The following is a 21,013-nucleotide window of genomic DNA, read 5'->3' as shown; positions in this document are numbered from 1 at the left end:
TTATTTTTGTAGTTTTTGTGATACCGAGCCCTCAAAACAAAACGGTTATTTTACGTGATAGCAGAGGAGTGATGGTAATCGTTAATTTCATTCGACGCGTCGAAAGCAATTTTAATTGCGATTACCATAACTGCACTCTGTTTTTGAAAGGGTTTGCAGAGGAAATATACGTATTTTGATTAAGATATGGCTATTATTACATAATATCTATTTTCAATCCATCTTTTGGTGTATTGACACCTTTAATATTTCTGGTTTCAGACTTTCTAGATTTACAACATGAAGCCCGAGAAGCTGGACAGCTCGTACTTGCCACGATCGCTGTGAGGAATAGTGCCCTTGCGGCCCTTGAACTGCAACTTCACTTCCTCTCCAGCCTCACACTGCAGCACTGCAGCGTTACTCGAAATACGGATCTTTTTAGAATTGTATGTGGAAATAACCACGCGATCATTTTTCGTCAATGAATAAACAGGGTTTTTGTTTCCTTTGGGCTTCATGCTGATCTGGAAAGCAAAGAAGTAAAGGCCGGAGACAGGACAGGTGAATGCGCTAGTTGTGGTGTCGAAAGCATTGCCGACGTTGGTTTCTGTCAGCTCAAATGTAACAACATCGTCAACAGCGCCTGTCTGCGCTGCAGTTTTTACGGCCATAAATGCGACCATTTGACGTGGTGGACCTGCAAACATAGAAAACAAAACGAGATAGGCATTGTTAATGTAATCTTGTTGCACACGAAATATACTGTACACATACGTGAAACAATGCCACTGGACACTGCTGATCATCTAACAGCATTTCTGATTGGTTGATAATTTGAAATGCCCATTTCTATTGCCACTTATGTTCACAGGCTTTAACCTATTTACGGTCAATTTTGCATTTGCAGATGACCTTATTAATACCCTCCTTGATTGGTTCAAAATTGGACACAATATTCATTTTGACCAATCGGCAGGTAGTTCTTATGGGCTTAACAAATTTGGCCCGTGAAATTTGATGAAGCCCCGTAGATTTCAAGCCAAGAGTACGAATGGCTAAACCGGACACTCGTTTCCCTTTTCCTTATACCATTCGTTCTGACACCAACTCATGACGTACACCGCCTGAAATCGCTCGCTCTTTAATTCCCGCAGTGCCAAATTTACTATTTCGTTCATGATTATATCCTGACATCCACCGAAACGCTGACGTTGTTTTGTCATGTTAGTGGGCTTGACCCAGACAAGTTTGCATTTCTGTGTCATTTTTGTAAGCTCTCAGATTATGAGTCCAAGACCGTAACCACTGAGTCACTTCGTCCTCACGGCAACAGGGAGGGAGATGGGTACAAATGAGGCTTTCTTGTGAGGTCAAACATATGTGCCTTACCTAGTTCACAATTATCCCCTGTCCACCCTGACGCACATATACAAGTGTACGAGTCTACACCGTCTTCACAGGTACCTCCATTCTGGCAAGGATGTAACTCACATTCATTCACACCTTCAAGAAAAATAAAATAAAGAAAACAAATTGCTGTGATCATGAAATGCAACCGTGACCTTAAAATAATCTTGGACAGAAAATTATATGCACTAAATTTCAGAACAACCCATCTCATAACAGAACTTAACCATTGTTTATTCACTGGTGACATTCAGTGTCCTTTTAGTGCGTGTGGTCAGCGGTTTGGAATTGCCTGCTATTGGATAGGTTTTCAATGTCCCTCCGTTGGCTAAACGTATTGGTTTTTTTACTCGAAGACATTTGGAGCGGACTGGGAGGTCAGTTGTTGATTCACCACGCCTTGATGCTTCTTTCACTGCTTGTAAGGCATCGGCAACACTGACTGAGCGAGATGGGTTCAAATGAGGTTTTCTTGTGAGGTCAAACAGATATGCCTTACCTTGTTCACAATTATCCCCTGTCCATCCTGACGCACATATACAAGTGTACTAGTCTTCACCGTCGCCACAGGTAGCTCCATTCTGGCAAGGATCTAAATCACATTCATTCACACCTTCAAGAAAAATAAAATAAAATAAAGACAACATTTGCTGTGGTCACGAAAAGCAACCGTGACCTTGAAATGATCTTGGACCGAAATATTGTATGCACTAAGTTTCATTGCAACCCATCTCATAACAGAAATTAACCATTATTTGACCACTGGTGACCTTGAATTATATCAACATAGGTTAGAACATAAGTTGAAATTCTGCGAGTTGACTTATATCCACAAACCGAAATGGCCCTTTGATCTCATACGAGTTCATCTCCTCCACTGTAGTCCTCATTGAGTCTGCTTTTCAAATACATGTAGTGGTATCATTATGTCGTGATGTGCTTGTTTTTTTTCTCATCTGTTAGGAAGGAGACGTGGTGTCCTTGTAAGCATGGTAAGCATGGAGCGGCAGATGGTGGTTGGGCATTCGAATAACATGACCAAACTATTTTAGCTGTTGTTGGGATACTACTTCTCCCATTCTTTATCTTGTCCATAAGCAGGATAGTAAGGATAGGCTGAAGGCATCACATCTCTAATGTTTCGAGCTTGCTCTTGTCTGATTTACGCCATGAACAGGATTCGAATCCGCAGGTGACAATATGGAGAATAAGGGCCCTGTAGATCCTCATTTTGAGTGATCTTGGGATATCTTTATTGGACCATTTCATCCCCCCCCCTGCAGGGGCTGCATTTGGTCTCCTTTCCCAGCTTTCATTTCTTTACTTCATACTTTGACTGTCTTATGCAATTGGAATAGTTTTTTTTATTACTCGTTAATGAGCTGTTCATCATGGTGAATATGGCCTTCAATTTTTGATGACAGGCCTCACGAAAATCCTCTGGGAAAACTAGGCGGGACCTCTTTATACCCACAGTCTCTTCCAAATCATTGTCTGCTGAGCAATAAGTTCTCCAGATCTGGAAGGCTTACGTTGTCTAGTTGAGTGACAATGGTTTAATACTGACCACCTGGTGACTTTTATGTTGCGCTTCTGCACTTTTTGTGCTGGAGATATGTTTTGCTTAACTTACTTGCTAACTTGTGTTGTGTGTAAAATTCTCTCCTTTGCTGTTGTCGTTGCTTATTTAACACGAGGCGTACCTGGTATTCCCTTTTCATTTGTTATTTTTGCCCTGCTGTTTTTAGATTTTATAATCTGAGAAATGAGGATTCTTAATTCAAAGAGATGAGCATTGGACAAAGCTATGAAAATTAAAAAAAAAACATTCTCATCCAAATGAATAAGAAATACTAATTAACCTGTCACATTGCATTATTGTTTTAAATGTTATCGTTTCATTTTTGTTTTAATGTTACCATTGTGACAGGTTTTTGTCCTTATTTTACGTATTTTATTACAAATAATTCTTTTTTATTGTGTAAAACCTATTCACCGATGAGTAAATTGAAAGGAAAACATTGATTTAGGCCTATATAAACAATAGTAGAATTATTGTCTTTTATACTTCACAAGAGTAACACTTTCATAGCTGGACTTTGACCTGCACTGGAGTAGAATGTCCCCCAAATTATGGGCCTTAAATGTCCCACAAATTATGGGCCTTAAATGTTTATTCTAAATTCCCGTGCATGTTGTCTAAAACGATTCGCTTGACAATTTTTGGCTTTTTTCAAGGGCAAGGTCCGCTGGAACTTAGAGGATGTGCAAGTACAGATATCACAACCGCGGATAGTCGCTCTTTCCTGATCGAATAGCTCTTTCATGTAAACATGGGTTGGCTCTTCTGTACCAGGCACCAGCAGCTTTATTTATACGAAAATTGCTGTATAAGCATGAAGTTGCTATTTGAAGTTTCCTATGCCTCGTTTTGAGGGAAATTTGACGAGAGCAATAGGATTAAAATTAATCCGTTTGTTTGTTTGTTTGTTTATTTCTTCTTTATACTTTATTTAAGTATTCCCCTGTTCTTCCATATGGCCCAGTTAGTAAGTCAGAGCGGATTATAGGCGGTACCATCCTAAAAACACAAAAATTTTCACAATTTATCATCATTTTTGGACAATTCTCCCCTTTTTTCTGTCACCCTGGGTAAAAAATAGTCTATATTGTTAACCCAATTATTTTTTCACCAACGCCTTCCGTCTACCGACGGCCTTACGTGTACCAACGGCCATCGCCGGCCCCCTGCCCCCCACCACTGGCTACGCCACTGCCATTTACACTATAAACTTAACTTAACGAAAAGGATTCTTACCGTTTTGATTCTGACATCCAATGACTTCAAAGCGTAGTGATACCCAGCTATGCCGTTCTGTAGGTATAATACGTAAAAACCTGGCGCTAATTGGTTGAGGAAACGTGATACTAACAACTGTATCTCGATCACTGTTCGCATTAAATGTCTGCAATAAAAATGACATTTTTACCAGATGAATACATGACTAGACACATTTGTTTTGAACCGCAGTAACCCACAACCACCATATGTCACCTATCCATCCACGACAACCCATCACCCGTCCCAACTCATTGCACCCCACACAAATGGCACGCGTAACGAGATGTGGAATGATTTGGTTGTCTCGCCTTGCAAGGAAAGTAACATTTCATTATAAGAGTGCAAAATTATTCGCCACTTGCACGGTTCCGCCATTATGCACTATGTGCGGGGAGAGCCTCGAACTGGCAGCATACATGAATGGGAATTGAACCAGTCATATAACATTCTGTGTAAGGTTACGTAATTCTTCCTTTCATGTATGCTGCCAGTTCGAGGCTCTCCCGCATATAGTGCATAATGGCGGAACCGTGCAAGTGGCGAATGGCGTATCTTTGTAACTATATTCGGTCACACTTGGATCAGTAGCCTATGTCAATTTAAAAGCAATTAATGTATGATCAATATTTTTTTGTCCTGGAAGCAATTCCTTTATATTAATATTACGGTGTAATATAACATCTTATATAAACATCTACCTAAAAGTAATTACCACTTTAAATAATGACGACTATTCCTAAACAGTTGATTGCATGCCACATTTGGAATATGCGGTCGAAGCAGAGTTTATTTCTGCGCATTATGACACCTCATTTGTTGCAATGGTCCCAATAATGATGTAACAGCGTACATTTAAAGGAAAGTAATAAGTCAAGATTTGAATGTTTCAGCAAAGCCCTATTGTACGGTGTCTGATCTCCGCCAAATTCCCCCTTTTATTATTTATTCCCCGATTTTTAATTACCCCCCCCCCTTTTGCAAACTACTTCCCCCTTTTTGTAAATAGTTATCCTTTTTACAAATAGTTTCACCTTTTAATTCCCCCTTTTTGCAAAAATTCCTCTTTTTACAAATAGTTTCCCTTTTTACTTTTCCCCTTTTTGTAAATATTTCCCCCTTTTTGTAATTAGTTAATTGTTCCCCGTTTTTACTTTCCCCCGTTTTACAAATAGTTCCCCCTTTTGTAAATAGTTTCCCTTTTTACAAATAACCTATTTAATTCCCCCTGGTTTTTTTTAAATAGTCCCCTTTTACAAATAGCTCCCCCTTTTTACTTTCCCCTTTTTTTGCAAATAGTTCCCCCTATTTACTTTCCTCCCGCTTTTCACAAATATGCCCATTTTAACTTTACTCCCTTATTAAATAATACTCCCTTTTTGTTTGGGTACTCCCCGTTTTCCGTGCGTAGGCTTTGCCAGTAAGCCTGGACCCTGGATGGTACCGTGCACTCATTAGAGCTCATTCCACTATATCCATTATTTGAAAGGCGTTCGACATGAATTTGGATACCAGCGTAGCTAGATTTATAGCCCGTAGCGACCTCTACATTCAATGGGTTAGGGATCCGTCAACATTTATGCATGTGTATAGAGGGGTTTTACTCCGATTTTAATAGGGCTGATGAAACCATGTTCAGGTGAAACATAACATGTTTTGTAAACGTCTCACTCAAGTTACTAGGCCTATACAGTTATGCTGGGCAAATTCCCCGGGGGAAATTCCCGGGCAAATTCATAGCAAATGTTTGAAAGTCTGTGAACGGTGTCTATAAACAAGCAAACAAATTGACAAACAAACACACACATGAGACTTGATCAGTGGTAATTATTTGAACACCACTATAAATGCACAAAGTATGTTTTCAAGCATTGTCTTTGTTTGTGTTATTTTGTATGCGGATATCACATCAGTTCAGAGCAGTGCTCAGTCTAACACGCAAATTTGGGGTAGATTTTTTACTAAATGATTACATCTGCAATCTTTTTAATACATGTAGGCCTATATAGGCATATATTAAGGGGGTACTACACCCCTGACCAATTTTATGCCTATTTTTGCATTTTTCTCAAAAATTAGAGCACATTGGTGACAAGTAAGATATGTATATTATAGGGGCAAGGACTACAACTACTGTACTAAAAATGCAGCAGCTCAAAGGAAGTAGGTATTGATTTATTGATCAAAAATTGGTTTTCCCTCATTTTTGACTGTAACCCCACAACTGTTGTCTGTGCTGAAATAAAATTGATAGTGCAGTAGTTGTAGTCCTTGCCCCTATAATATACATATCTTACTTGTCCCCAATGCGATATAATTTTAAAGAGAAATGCACAAATAGGCACAAATTTGGGCAGGGGTGTAGTACCCCCTTAAATGAAAAGATTTGTATTTGACATCGCGAGTTGGAGGAATTTTCAGCAGAAAGTGGCCGATAATCGGATGTGGTATTTTGAGTTTAAACATCAAGAGATGGTTTTAACATGTTTAACCATTCAACAATGTTCAAGGATTGAACTGGCAGGAAGCCTAACGTGAAAAAAGGGAAGTTCTATAGACTTGTTTCAAGTTTATATGTATCCTCAGTAGCCTACTGAATTAAGTGGAGGTATGTTCTTGCGATATGCTGATTTAGGCAGGCAAGGACGAGAGCGATTAATTTTGGATTTATAAACGGCATGAGACTGCACTTTCCTAAAAAGAATGAAAAAACTGAAAATGCTCGTGAAATTGGGCAAAAAGGCTGAAAATGAATGCTTTTCATATGCTCACAGAACACTGAGTAGCTCCCCTTTCTGCTTTGCCCGGCACCCAGTCTGAAAGAGTTCTTGACTGTAGGCCCCGGAGGGTGTTCTCCCTGGTTCCGCATTTTGGCAAAAATGCCCTTAAAGCGCCCAATTATGGCAAATTTGGGTGCTTTTTGGGTGCTTTTTCTTGAAAATTGGTATACTGATGGGTTGTAAAAACAGCAAAAAGTAGGTATAGAGAAAGTCAGCATCCGAAAGTCTGCGTGGCACACCCCCTTACAAAAATTTTCGAAGACCCCCCCCCGGGCCGTAGGCTACCACTGCCACAGAAGCTATGTAGTTTATATTTTAAAAAATGGCTATAGGCCTATATAATTAATATGTTAATAATTCATTTGATTTTAAGCTCAAGTATTTGTACCATACCATCATATGATTTTATCGTGCCGTGTATGCTGGACTCTTGTATTTCAATATCACGATATTTCAAGTATACGACCGAAGCCTTGATCAAGGCTAACACTCCGCATGGTTCCATGCGCACCAAAAAAGCGGGGCCAAACTAAAAATCGGGGAATCTAATTTGAAAAGGGAGAAAGTAAAAATGGGAGAAACCATTCTTGAGTGTAAAGAGATTTAAAAGAGAAAATATTTTTAAAAAAACTATTTGTAAAGGTGAAAAGGGGGAAAGTAAAAAACGGGGAAGTAGGCCTATTTGCAAAAAGGGGAAACTATTTGAAAAGGGGGAAGGTAAAAAAGGGGGAACTATTTGCAAAAAGGGAAATTATTTGAAAATGGGTAAACTAAAAAAGGGGAACTATTTGAAAAGGGGAATCTATTTGAAAACGGGGAAACTATTTGAAAAGGGGAATGTCAAAAGGGGAAACAATTTTCAAAAAGTGGATTTATTTGAAAGAGGGGAACTAAAAGGGGAACTATTTGCAAAAGGAAAGTTAAAAAAGGAGGAAACTCTTTGAAAAGGGGAGGTCAAAAAGGGTGAACTATTTGAAAAAGGGAACTATATTTACAAAAAGGAGAAACTAATTGAAAAGGGGGAAATAAAAAAAGGGGGAACTATTTGCAAAAAAGGGGAATGAATAATAAAAGGGGGATTTGGCGGAGATCAGACACCGTACTATTGCCTTGTATTCAGTGTCCATGGAAAAAATGTTTACTGCGCTCATTGGATTAATCTTCGGACATTCCTCGCATTCAGAATGCAAGTTGGTTTGCAGGATGCGCACAGAATAGTTATAGCATAGAGCAATTCCCGGAGAGGGCTCAACTCATTAGCATGAGGCGCATTGATATGTAAATAGCGTATTGTTATTCAAATTTGTGCCCTGGCGTATTGCGGGCGGTAGTCATGTTATGCAGACGGGGCCTGCATCCATGCCAAATTGATAAGTGAATACGTATAATCACCTTTCTTTATTAACTATAAGCTGGTATATTTCGTATACCGTTTCGTTATAAAAGAAAGGCCAAATATTAAATGTATGCCCCCCTATCAAGTGTATACACTTTGAGATTTACATGCCTTTTTATCGTCTGAAGTGCGGAGCTCCAGCGACTGAAACTACAGCTAATAAGCCAGTTGGTGGCAACGCGTGGCCGCACCCGGCTGCATCAGAGAATCCTATCCCAAAAATATGGAATTTTATCGAATACATTAGAAGCAAATACGGTTCGTCTGCATTTAAAAGACATGTTAATTCACAATGATATATAATTGAGTGTACACAGTGTCATCCAGCTATGTCAAAGCAACAATCCCTCATTTCAAATATATAGTTTTGGTTTCTCTTTTGTTCAGAAACCAAAAATCAAGGGATTAAAAAGTAGAGCTGATCTGATCTGCAATCATAACACTATTATTATGCTGGGAGGACACAGTATAGGGTATATAACCAGAAGTATACAATAGCCTATTGTGCTAACATAATTATTATCATGATTGATATCGGAAATCTATCCCGCGGACGACAGTTGATGCTCTCTGTCGAAGGTAGGTGGCATATTACACTCACGAGTTCTAGGCCTAGAAATCATATACATGCGCGTATACTGAAGGATGGGGTGGGGTGGGGGAATTCGTTTGTTTGTATGAAACATAAACGATGCATGGAGATGATTTGATTATGAATTAGTTTATTATCCCCGGGAAGCACAACCCATACCTCTTTAAGAGGGGGCTCCCCTCCTCCTCCCCTACATTCGATATCTTCATCTCGAGCTCTCCTCCCCTTCTCTTTCACTTCCAATGCTCTCTCTCATATGTTTCTCTCTCTCCGGCCCATATCCCCTTGCCCTCCAACCCCCCCACACACACACACCCCAATCTTCTCCCCTCTATCTTCTACTTTTTGCAGTAAAAATTGCTTCAGTAAAAGTCATTAGGTTATTAGAGGTCATATAATGGCCTTCCATCGATTCTGGTACATGGGATTAAGGACATGAATCGATTTTGTTTATAGCACCTATACAATTACAGTAGTGGCCCCTTTTGTAATGTCGAATGCAAATATTTCGATGGTCTATATATTTTCACAGTGAAATCAGCTTAGGCTATTTCGTAGTCTCAAGCCAATGCTTTCAAACTAAATCAATGCTTTCAAATGTAGACTGTTTTGTTCGACTTCTCTGATCGTGAATATTGCACTGCGAAATTTAAACATTTCTTTTGTATACTTAGATCAGGTAACTCGAAAATCCTGTAATTTTATTCGTCACACCACTTATAAGAAACTGAAACCAAAACCGAAACTACCTGTCACAAATGTTTAGTTTTAAACAAAAGGTAGAAACAAAGAGTTCGATATCTTGTGATTCAAGTGGTTAGGCAGGACAATAGGAAACCACGTGACCAAAACCAAAACCAAAACTAAAACTATATATTTGAAATGAGGCAATGGATCTTAAAATGTTCAAGGACATTGATTTATTCGATTTCCGGAATACGCAGACTGTGACCAATCAGAAGTTGGTTCATTTTGGTGTTGTGTATGCATAGCTGAAATGGCACTATGATGTGAAATTCTTTACATACATTTAAAAATACTTATTCACTCCGGAAGCAAAGTACCAATATGTCTGATAATTGCAAATTGATCATTATTATCACGCAAGGAAACGAATAGAAACACACATTCAAAATGGCGCCAAAATGGAAGGTCAGATGTGATGTCAAATATTTTCTATACTTCAAATTCTACATGTATTTCATACCTTACACCTGTCACGCATTTTCTTCGCATTACTGACAGCAAGTCCTTATTTCGACACTGCTATTGCAAACAGTCATTTCAAAATTAATTTAGTAGACTTTCTTTGAAAAACATATCACGATGCCTGATGGGAAATGCCTGTCCGCCATTTCATTAAATCGGATCGTTTTCGAGTGTTTTGTGCCCAGATGTATTGAGGGCGCGCTATACTCTCATTGAACAGACAAAGTTCGTAAAACTAACGGCGTCAGTATTCGCCAACTTGATCATGGGGTCGAATATGAATTATTCATAATGGTTCATAACGTATCGATAACTGGCCTCATTTTCTAGATAGCAAACCAACGGGATTTGTCATTCGTTTGCGTGCTTGATAGAACAACCGTGAATTTAGTGTCACCCCCTTGGTTATAGTGTACAAAAGCAGTAAATGACCGAGTCCTTAAGAAATATGTTATGATGATTTTAATGACTTGTTTAATGAGTGGAGTGTTTATAATCATCTAGGCCTATATAATAGTACAAATATTCAGCAATAAAATCACGAAGACCTACCTTAGGTGCAGAACCATCCATAATGTATGCCAGTGAATCTTCTGTATTGCCATATTGTATCTGTAGCTTTCATACTGCAGTTACTGTCCGTTTTCCTATACACAATACACAGTGCTCTTTCCCATTGACGCGTGACCTTTACAAATAGCCCTACGTTAACAGTATGGGGATATGACTAGTTAACGTCGCTGTGTGAAAAATAACCGGCCAATATTACTATTCTAAAGTTCTAGAAAATATAGTTTTTAACATGTCCTAAATTTTTAGCTAATTTAGATGTTTGGAAATATTCGTACTTTGGTGTTTTAGTTAATGTTATAGGTAATAGTACATTGCCTAGTTAACGTCGCTGTGTGAAAAATAACCGGCCAATATTAAAAGTACTCTTCTAAAATTCTAGACAATATAGTTTTGTAACATGTCCTAAATTTTTAGCTAATTTAGGTGTTTGGAGAGGGTCGTACTTTTGTGTTTTAGGAAGGACATGTAAACGACAGATAACACCAAAAATATGAAGAAATTATTTCCAAACCGTGTTAAGTCAAAAATCATTATGTTGCTCATTTTCAAGAATGCTGGTTTACAAAAAGCACGCCATTGTCTGATTTCGTGAACAAAGCCACACATAACATTGTTTCCTTTCGTTTCCTTTATAATCGGTTACCCAACTGAAGCTATGAATACCAGCTTTATTGCGATATCGCACATGAAAACAGTCACTTGTGCACAACCAGAGAAGATCCGATTTAATCAGTGAGTTGTTTCAATGAGTGTTATCTTGGTTTAATAGCTTTTAATGGGGTTAAGTCCTGCAAAGGTCGAGATGAATTCTACTGTAGACATGACTGCATCATGTGTTACCCATTCATTGAAATTGAGTGCACTACCTTGTGTGAGTATCCCTGTTATGGTGACCGTATCTTCGAAAGCAACCTGAATCCACGGATTTGCTGGATTCGAGGCTCTCGTTGCCCAATATTGATCATTGTTGAGTCTGCCTTCATGTGCAAATAAGCCACCAGCGCCCGCGTAAAAATCAGAGCTTGTTATTTGTTCGTTTTGAATGAGCCCACTTTCCATCCCAAGAACAGCATTGCAGTCCGCATCTGTTTTGCAAAAGCATTGGTATATTAATATTAGGACATCTTTGTATAAAACAATTTACAATCACCACCGTTTATAAGTTTACTTGTGACACAGTAATGTTATAGTGGAGCAAATGCCTTTTGTTCAAAATAATTAAAGTGTTCGATTTACTGTTAGTTTCGTATTATACAACACTGTGTCCTTTTTCTGTACACAGCCATGACAGTGTCACTGCCGTTGTTTTGGATGGGTCATTAATTTCTTCTTACCGCCCAGTCGTGACTGGGTATTGTTTCTTTACTAGGTTCTTACACAGCCGAGTATATCACGGCTCTGTCTTTTTTCTTACAGACTCTTCTTTCTTCTAAGACAGTCGTTGACTTAAAGGGGGATCCAGTTGACCAGGCAAACTTTCAAGGACAACCCAATTAAGTAGGCTAAAATATAATCAAGTCACTGTTCACCTCTATACCACCAGCTCCCAACTTAATGTATTTTCCAGATATTTATAGCGGCCTTTAATCACAACTGTGTTTTGTGTTTCTTCTTTAGTCCAGCTTAAACTCGACTGGACTATTGTTTTTCAGTAATTTCTTTCTTTTCTTCTTTTTTCCCTTTCTTTCTTCTGTCAACATTGCATTTTAATTTCTCTAGCTCCTACATATCTTTCAGATTCATTGAGACCTATATATCATTCAATTATTATACATTCATCTCCAACTTAATGAATGAACGGATGAATGAATGAACGAACGAACGAACGAATTGACAAATGAATGAATGAATGAATGAATGAATGGATGATAGATGACAACTAAAATAAGTTGAAATGACGTAAACTTTAAAAACCAAGAATACGTACCTTCTGTGGCTATAGTAGACCCTATCAAGCACACTATGCAAATTAGCCAGGCAAAAAGCATCTGAAAAAGTAACAGCAACAGAGGCTTACTGTCACATTAATACTCCGATACCAGATATGCAAAGAATGTGACCTGAGAAGTTCTTGTACCAAATTGTACCAACATTCGATTATTTAATGAATTTAGAAAAGAGACGAATCATACTAGCCGTAGGTAGCTCTAGTGGCTGGAACCATCAGATTCAATTATATCAAATGTCATAATACTGCTATATTTTGACACCGATGTATAGCTATATATGTGACTAGAAAATTATAGAAAATTATACACAAAATATAGACCAAAATTGTTTTTTTCTGTTTTAAAATCTTAAAAACATACAATTGTCCTTAATATGACAGGAAATCACTACTTATAACTTATTATTATTATTATTATTATTATTATTATTATTATTATTATTATTCAGTATTAAAGCACATTTCTATAGCGCTCTACAAATACCACAGCGATTTTGCTCCAAAACGAACGTGACAAAATACATATGGAAAACAACAACAATAAATAACACATTAGGAAAAATGTATGTCTTCAGAAGCAGCAGCAGATTCCGCTTCTCTAACATAAACAAGGAGCTTGTTCCAGAGCTGGGCCCGAAAACGGCGAAACAGCAATCCCCGGCTCTGTTATTGGAGCGAATTATATAGGGCCTAGTTTTGTCAGATGATGAGCGAAGCCTCCGACTACTTCTAGATGAATCTGGGTGATTATAACGTGTGACAAGATCTTGTAAATAAGCCGGAGCAGTACCTGATACGCAGTTGTATATGTGTAACATGATTTTGACCTTTCTTTCACCGGGAGCCAATGGAGGGTATTCAACATTTCGGCAGAGCACCTGTCTCGTCCACATGCAAAGGTCAGCCTGGCTGCCTTATTTTGGAGACGCTGCAGCCGTTTTAGGTCCATTTCACGGGCACCATAATAATAATAATAATAATAAAAACCCGCTTATATAGCGCTTTCAGTCCGAAGACCTCAAAGCGCTTTACAAAACAACAACAAAATGTAAAACATCTACAGATCTCCAAGCAACAGCAGAAACACAACGAGCAACCGGAGAGCTGGTTGATGGAGATCTGTAGACGACAACAAAATATCTTAAACTACAACAAAATATAGCACCAACATAATTAAGCATAGGCATCAAAACCAATAACAAAATTGCACAAAAGTGGTACTACAAAAGTCTACAAACCTCCAAAGAACACATAAACGAGAGCCCAAAACAAAAAAGGCAGGTTCATGGAGATCTGTAGACAGCAATAAATACCAACTATATATCTTAAACTACAGCATATTATAAAACAACATTCAAGCAAAACATCATAAGTCCCAAACGAGAAAGTCAGAAACACACGAACAAAAAGATGATTAGATTTTCCAGCCGTGAATATTGAGTTTGAAGAGATGAGTTTTGAGGACACGTTTGAATGAGTCAACAGAGTTAGATTTCTTGATATGGCCGGGAAGATTGTTCCACAGTGAAGGAGCGGCGTGGCAGAATGCTCTTGAGCCATATGATACCGTAGACCAGTTCTTAGTTGGTGGTTGCAGAAGATTCTGCGTACTTGATCTGAGTCCACGGTGACCAGGAGAGTAAGTTGTTAGAAGCTCAGTCAGATAAGCAGGTGCCAGACCGTTCAGCGCTTTAAATGTCAACAGCAGTATCTTGAAGATGACGCGCTTCTTAACTGTCAGCCAGTGCAAATCGTCAAGAACAAGTGATATACTATCATATTTTCTGACCTTGGCAACGAGTCTGGCAGCTGTGTTTTGTACCCGCTGCAATTTCATTATTTGCGAGTCAGGAAGGCCGTAGAGCAACGAATTGCAACTGTCCAAACGAGACGTAATAAACGCGTGAACGAGACGCTCGGTGGTATGTTGGTCAAGGCATGGACGGATCTGACCAATCTTCCTGATGGCGATGGTAGCAGATCTACAGATGTTGTTCACGTGGGTGCACATAGACAGGTGACCGTCCATAGCAACACCGAGGTTGCGGGCAATGTCAGAAATCTCGACCGACGTAGCACCAACAGCTAGAGGAGGCATTGCAGGAATCTTAGCAAAACGCGACCTGATATGAATGACTTCGGTTTTGCTATCGTTCATCATCAATTTATTAGCGACAGCCCATTGCTTAACATCACAGATACACTCCTCTAGAAGCGGCAGGGCATGTGATCTATCAGATGGCTTGAGAGACAGGAATAGTTGAGTGTCGTCGGCGTATATCATTGAGTGTATTCCGTGAGCAGAGGTGATGTCCTCAAGGGGTGCCGTGTACATAATGAAAGATAGCGGTCCCACCACTGAGCCTTGGGGGACGCCAAATTCCAACGGTTGTGATACGGAAACACTGACACCAATGACAATTTGCTGGCTGCGATTGTCCATGTACGAAGTAAACCAGTCAAGTGCTTTATCTTCAATTCCATAGCGAGAGTTAAGGCGATTCAAGAAAATGCGATGGTCGATCGTGTCGAAGGCGCTGGAGAGATCTAACAACACGAGAACTGCCTCCTTCTGACTATCCACAGCGGAAAGAAGGTCATTTTGAACCCGCAGTAGCGCTGATTCCGTGCTATGGCAGCTGCGGTAAGCAGACTGGACATGCGCATAAAGATTGTTTGCAGAAAGATAGTCTTGGATCTGAGAAGCAGCGATTCTTTCTTCGAGTTTGGACAAGAAGCTGAGGTTGGATATGGGCCGATAGTTTTTTAAAACTTCGCGATCCATTTTTGGCTTCTTTAAGGATGGTACAACACGAGCACGTTTAAACGATGTAGGGAATCGTCCATAGGAGAATGATCTGTTGACTAACTTCGTGATGATAGGAGTAAGTTCGTCAAGGAGTTCTTCTTTCAAGAGCCAAGTAGGAACCGGGTCTAATGGACATGATTTGGTTGGCGACTTCTGAATAAACTTTCGCACATCCTCATCTGTTACCTACTGGCTAAACTCGCTGAAATGACTCTGGCAGGATTCAAATGGATGGCTAATACTGTTCTCATTATCTTTATCCTGATCAAGTTCTTGTCTGATGTCGCGAATCTTGGAAGCAAAGTAGTCGGCAAAGTTATCAGCAAGGTCTTTTTCGGCGTCACTAGATGGAAGAATCTGTTCGCGTTTTCCAACACAAATATTATCAATGACTTTGAAAAGCTGACGGTCATTGGTATTGTCAACTTGCGATTTATGGTAGGTAGTTTTGGCATCGTAGAGCAGCTTATGATATTCCTTGCATTGTTCTTGGAATATTTGTCTGTGGCATTCTAAACCCGATTTTTTCCAGGCTCTCTCACATTGACGTTTCTTCTGCTTGGCAGCTTGAAGAGAAGGAGTAAACCAAGGTGCGTTTGGGCGAACTCCCTCACCATACATGAGGGAGTTGTGTTCTGACAGCATGATGACACGCATCCTGGCTAAGAAAACGTTGAGAGTTTTACAAAGATTGTATTATGGGAAGACATATTTAGAGCTTCATCAAAACAACACCTAAATTCTTAACATTGGCAGATGGTTTGATAGAGTGGCAGAGGATGATTTAAGCACTTCCCACCACGCCACTGTGTTGACTTGCGGTTAGCACAGCTGTGTGAGTGAACATGACACGACTGCTCGCACATAGCATTGACGGCCATGGTTAAATTTGAATTTGGACTGATATACTTACAATAAAAACGCATTCACAATGCTGGTCGATTTCACATTTTATGTTACCTACAGAAGGTGTGAATTATCCTTCATGCATACATCACTTTAGATCTGAAATCGACCAACTAATAATGACACACGCACAATTCTTAAACAACATCTTTTGCACAGAGTTCAATGGGATTTGAAAAGTAAAGTGGCAGTTGAAACTCTGGTGATAACACGTTTGCAGTGCATGATGGGGCTTCCTTAAATCATCCTCTGATAGAGTGGTTGCCCAAGTTTAGCTCAATAATATACCAAGTTAACAGTCCAAATCCGTAGGAAAACTAACAATTTCTGCACAAAACCCCAAAACAAGGACAAGTGCTATGGTTTATACAAAGTAATACTTTGGTTTATACGTATATGAATGCGTAATCTATAATAAACAACTAAATTGATTATGAAATTGTTTTCAATTTTTAGAGGGGCCGATGGAATGGTAGCAACATTTTCAAACGCCGTGTAATCATACGATAACCATATGAAAGCTGTAGTCCTCTTTGAAAATCAAGAAAATAATTTTTTATGTCTTTCTTTTTAAAACAAAAGGCGAACATCAAAATTCCTATTTGATTTCAAGTTTTTAACAAGTTTTAGAGTTTTCAACATGAGAATAATAATAAATAAAATAAATAAATTTCGGTATTTATATAGCGCCTTACCACAGATCACGGAGTGTTCAAAGCGCTGTAATTTCGCTGCCATGGTGAATCATCACAATCAGATCGCATCAACTAGGTATTGTGCAGCCGGAATAGTGCAAACCTATCCGCATTTAGATTGTAACATCCCCCATTTATTTGTGCAGCTCCCCAAATTCCATTGGGTGAAGGAAGTTTTTGATAACCAAACAACTTATCCCCGATTTTTTTTAAAGCAGGAGGAAACCGGAAATCCCGGAGAAAACCTGCGAGAGCGAGCATGGAATCGGGATAAACCAAGTGCACACGAGTCCTTGGGCCGCGCCGCCGGGGCTTGAACCCGGGACCTCAGTGGTGAAAAGCGAGGGAACTACCGCTGCGCTAACTCGCCCTCTCGAGTTGTAGCAGTAACGTATAATATTTGTCTTCTATTCCAACATTTGCAACAGACATCGAATACTTTCTGCACAATACTGACACATAATAATAATAATAATAATAACAACAACAACAACAACAACAACAACAACAACAACAACAACAACAACAACAACAACAACAACAACAACAACAACAACAACAATAATAATAATAATAATAATAATAATAATAATAATAATAATAATAAAAATTAGGATTTAATTTAGGTAATCTAATATTCAACGTTCAGTTGCTATGAGTGTTAAACTTGGAATGGACGAAATTGCACTGTTTCTGCATCATACACCTTTTCCATAATATAGGAATATTTCACACAAGTTAGAACAATGAACGGGCGCTCATACAATAATACTACATACATGGGAGGGCGAGTTAGCGCAGCGGTAATTCCCTCGCTTTGCACCACTGAGGTCCCGGGTTCAAGCCCCGGCGCGGCCCAAGGACTCATGTGCACTTGGTTTATCCCGATTCCATGCTCGCTCTCGCAGGTTTTCTCCGGGATCTCCGGTTTCCTCCTGTATCGCAAAAATCGGTGATTAGTTGTTTGGTTATCAAAAACATCCTTCACCCAATGGAATTTGGGGAGCTGCACAGATAATTGGTGGATGTTACAATCTAAATGCGGATAGGTGTGCGCCGTTCGGCAGCAACCTAGTTGATGCGATCTGATTGTGATGATTCACCATTGCAGCGAAATTACAGCGCTTTGAGTCCTCTAAGATCTGGAGAAAGGCGCTTTATAAATCCAAAATTTATTTTTATTTTTTTTACATAGGCACATGACATAGTACAGATTTCATCCCAAAAGTTGTGAAAACAATTTGATGGGCATGAGTTACCCTTAAATCTGATGATGCCCTGTTGAAATAATGCAATGTGCACTTACCGTAACCAAGGGTAGAGTCGATTCAATGCTTCGTCGAAACCAAACACGTTCTAGCTGAACTGAATTCTGAAGCTGTTTGTCTTAGTAACACCATGTGACTGGTATTACTGATATGCAGTGATATTTATGCAGAAATGAAACCGAAAATTATAATCATGTTTTCGACAGCACCTCATTTTTGACCAACCAAACAGCATACTAATAACGAATCACCACACACTAGGATCCACAACATGTTCATCTATCAAGGCACAGTTCTTTAACCCCAATACATTAGCACATTCATTGAATGACCTTTGAAAATGTGGGTACAAAAACTCATACTCTGATACTTGAGGTCAAATTTTGCACTCTGATTGTTTAATTGAGGTTACTGAACTATGCCATTGGGATGAGGCTATTGTGGTTCATAGTGACAGTGCCAGATCTCTAAGGGTGACGTACACTGTAAACAGATAACATACTCATGTAAATAATTATCCTGAGCAAACTTCAATTTAAACACGCCTACCTTTAGTGTTGAAAATGATGTAAAAGCAGACCTTAAAAGGGCATTTCGTGATCCACAGCCTCATCCCTCCACAAATTGAATTTTTATACCACTGGAAACATCTGGCTACATAATGTCTATTTGCAAAATTCAGATTAATTTGTATAATAGAAAGTATTATAATAGTGGTGCAGTGCAATACACATATTCATGCATAACTAGCAAACGCAAATTCATCTCGACCTTTGCAGGACTTAAACTCCATTAAAAGCTATTAAACCAAGACAACACTCATTGAAACAGCTCAACTGATTAAATCGGATCTTCTCTGGTTGTGCACATGTGTCTGTTTTATATGTGCGGTAACGCTATGAGGTGCTATAATACAGCTTCAGTTGGGTAACTGATTATAAAGGAAACGCAAGGAAACAATGGTATGTGGACCTTTGTTCACGAAATGAGACAATGGCCTGCTTTTTGTTAACCAGCATTCTTGAAAATGAGCAACATAATGATTGTTGACTTAACACGGTTTGGAAATAATTTCTTCATATTTTTGGTGTTATCTGTCGTTTACATATCCTTCCTAAAACACAAAAGTGCGACTATTTCCAAACACCTAAATTAGCTAAAAATTTAGGACATGTTACAAAACTATATTTTCTAGAATTTCATAGAATAGTTTAAATGTAGCTTGAACCGTTTTTTGTGGCATCCTTCAGAACGGAGCGGTCCGTTACCAATATAGCTCAATATTTTCGGTCAAATCTCCATTCAATTAACACGGGGAGTTGGCTAGCTATGAGCTAGCTATGCTTTGCCCTCACTCATATTCTACGAAAGTGCGACTATTTCTGAACATCTAACCTAGCTGTAATTTTAGGTCATGTTAGAGAAATATATTTGCTAGAAGTTTGGAGAATAGTTTAAATATTGGCCGGTTATTTTTCACACAGTGATGTTAACTAGGCAAATGCAATATACTTCTAACATACACTATTTGTAAAGGTCGTGCGTCAATGGTGAGAGCAATGTGTATTGTGTATAGGAAAACGGACAGTAACTGCAGTATGATAAGCTTTTTCCTGGATATCTATTGAAAAAATGCCAGTAATCACGAAATACTCTTTTAAAATAGTTGACGGATGTCGTATTATTGTTTTGTATATTGACAGAATTAGCACAAAATGATGTCCCAAGCAACATATCTGAAAACTTATTTGCAAAGTAGGCTGGTAAACTGCAGGTCCAATTTCACCGCTATTTCGTGGCTTGTAAAAAGGTGGAAATAAGTGAAATCATATAATTGCGAATAATCTGTATTCCTGGATTTCGTGAACTTGATTTAGCAAAAAACAAATAAAGTTGTTACCCAGTCGCCCAGGGGAACAACCTGGTATACTAGTCGGGTAACCAAGTCCATTCCAATAAACGCGAGACAAGTTGCGGTAGTCGCAAAAGAGGTATCAAAATCACGCGGCCTCCCGAAGATTTATAATAGGGTATAAAATTCAACCAGTGAGTCTCGAAACGAGTTTTCGCAATTACTATTATGCATTATTTGTGATGTTGTTATGATGTTTGAGTTTTGCTGTAACTATTACTTCAATAACTGCTTAAATTTTCTATCTACCTTGTGATATATGTGAATCTTCATGTAAGGCCTAAATGTTATGCCTACTTATGAATTTCAAAAGGTCATAAGTCAAAAATAATAGGTCACAGAAAAAAGTTTCGATTGACTCTTTTGATCCAAACATCCATCTTAATTTTCACGACGCATAAGTTATTTTAAAAACATTTCCGATATAAGTTTCGTTTCGTTTAAGTGATGATTTTGTTCATGTAAGTTTTTTTTGTTAAAGTTTTTACTTTATAGATATTAAATATCTATATGTCATGTGATCTGCACACCAAATATGAAGTACTAGTTTAAGGTTATTAATTATTTTAAACTGTTGTGATTTGGTAGTTCACAGCATCTTACGAATGGTAGTGAGCTTTGGCAAAAACTGTATTGCTCAATTCATAGCGAGTGTGTAGAAGAATTAAAATATCACAGACATACTTTTATAGGTGCT

At 38.7% G+C, this 21,013-nt stretch overlaps 2 protein-coding genes and 1 long non-coding RNA gene across 3 annotated transcripts; all 3 read right to left on the bottom strand.

Annotated features, from left to right (window-relative positions):
- Window positions 1-202: 202 nt before the first annotated feature.
- On the bottom strand, window positions 203-10,826 carry LOC140164096 (retinoschisin-like). The gene is made up of 4 exons (XM_072187344.1): window positions 10,758-10,826; window positions 4,208-4,355; window positions 1,889-2,002; window positions 203-679 (listed from the first exon to the last, which is right to left on the bottom strand). Exons 1-3 carry the CDS (start codon window positions 10,776-10,778, stop codon window positions 1,938-1,940), a joined length of 234 nt encoding a protein of 77 aa, XP_072043445.1. The 5' UTR covers window positions 10,779-10,826; the 3' UTR covers window positions 203-679; window positions 1,889-1,937.
- On the bottom strand, window positions 273-1,749 carry LOC140163876 (complement C1q tumor necrosis factor-related protein 3-like). Its single transcript, XM_072187189.1, has 3 exons — window positions 1,740-1,749; window positions 1,372-1,485; window positions 273-679 (listed from the first exon to the last, which is right to left on the bottom strand). Exons 1-3 carry the CDS (start codon window positions 1,747-1,749, stop codon window positions 273-275), a joined length of 531 nt encoding a protein of 176 aa, XP_072043290.1.
- A 697-nt stretch (window positions 10,827-11,523) lies between the features above and the next one.
- Window positions 11,524-18,607, bottom strand: LOC140164095 (uncharacterized). The gene is made up of 3 exons (XR_011860494.1): window positions 18,443-18,607; window positions 12,706-12,766; window positions 11,524-11,863 (listed from the first exon to the last, which is right to left on the bottom strand). It is a non-coding gene; the product is annotated as an uncharacterized lncRNA (long non-coding RNA).
- Between the last annotated feature and the right edge of the window lie 2,406 nt (window positions 18,608-21,013).

Source organism: Amphiura filiformis, chromosome 11 (genome assembly GCF_039555335.1).
Source record: "Amphiura filiformis chromosome 11, Afil_fr2py, whole genome shotgun sequence".
In the NCBI taxonomy this organism is placed as follows: domain Eukaryota; kingdom Metazoa; phylum Echinodermata; class Ophiuroidea; order Amphilepidida; family Amphiuridae; genus Amphiura; species Amphiura filiformis.
This window is presented reverse-complemented; position numbering and strand designations above follow the sequence as displayed.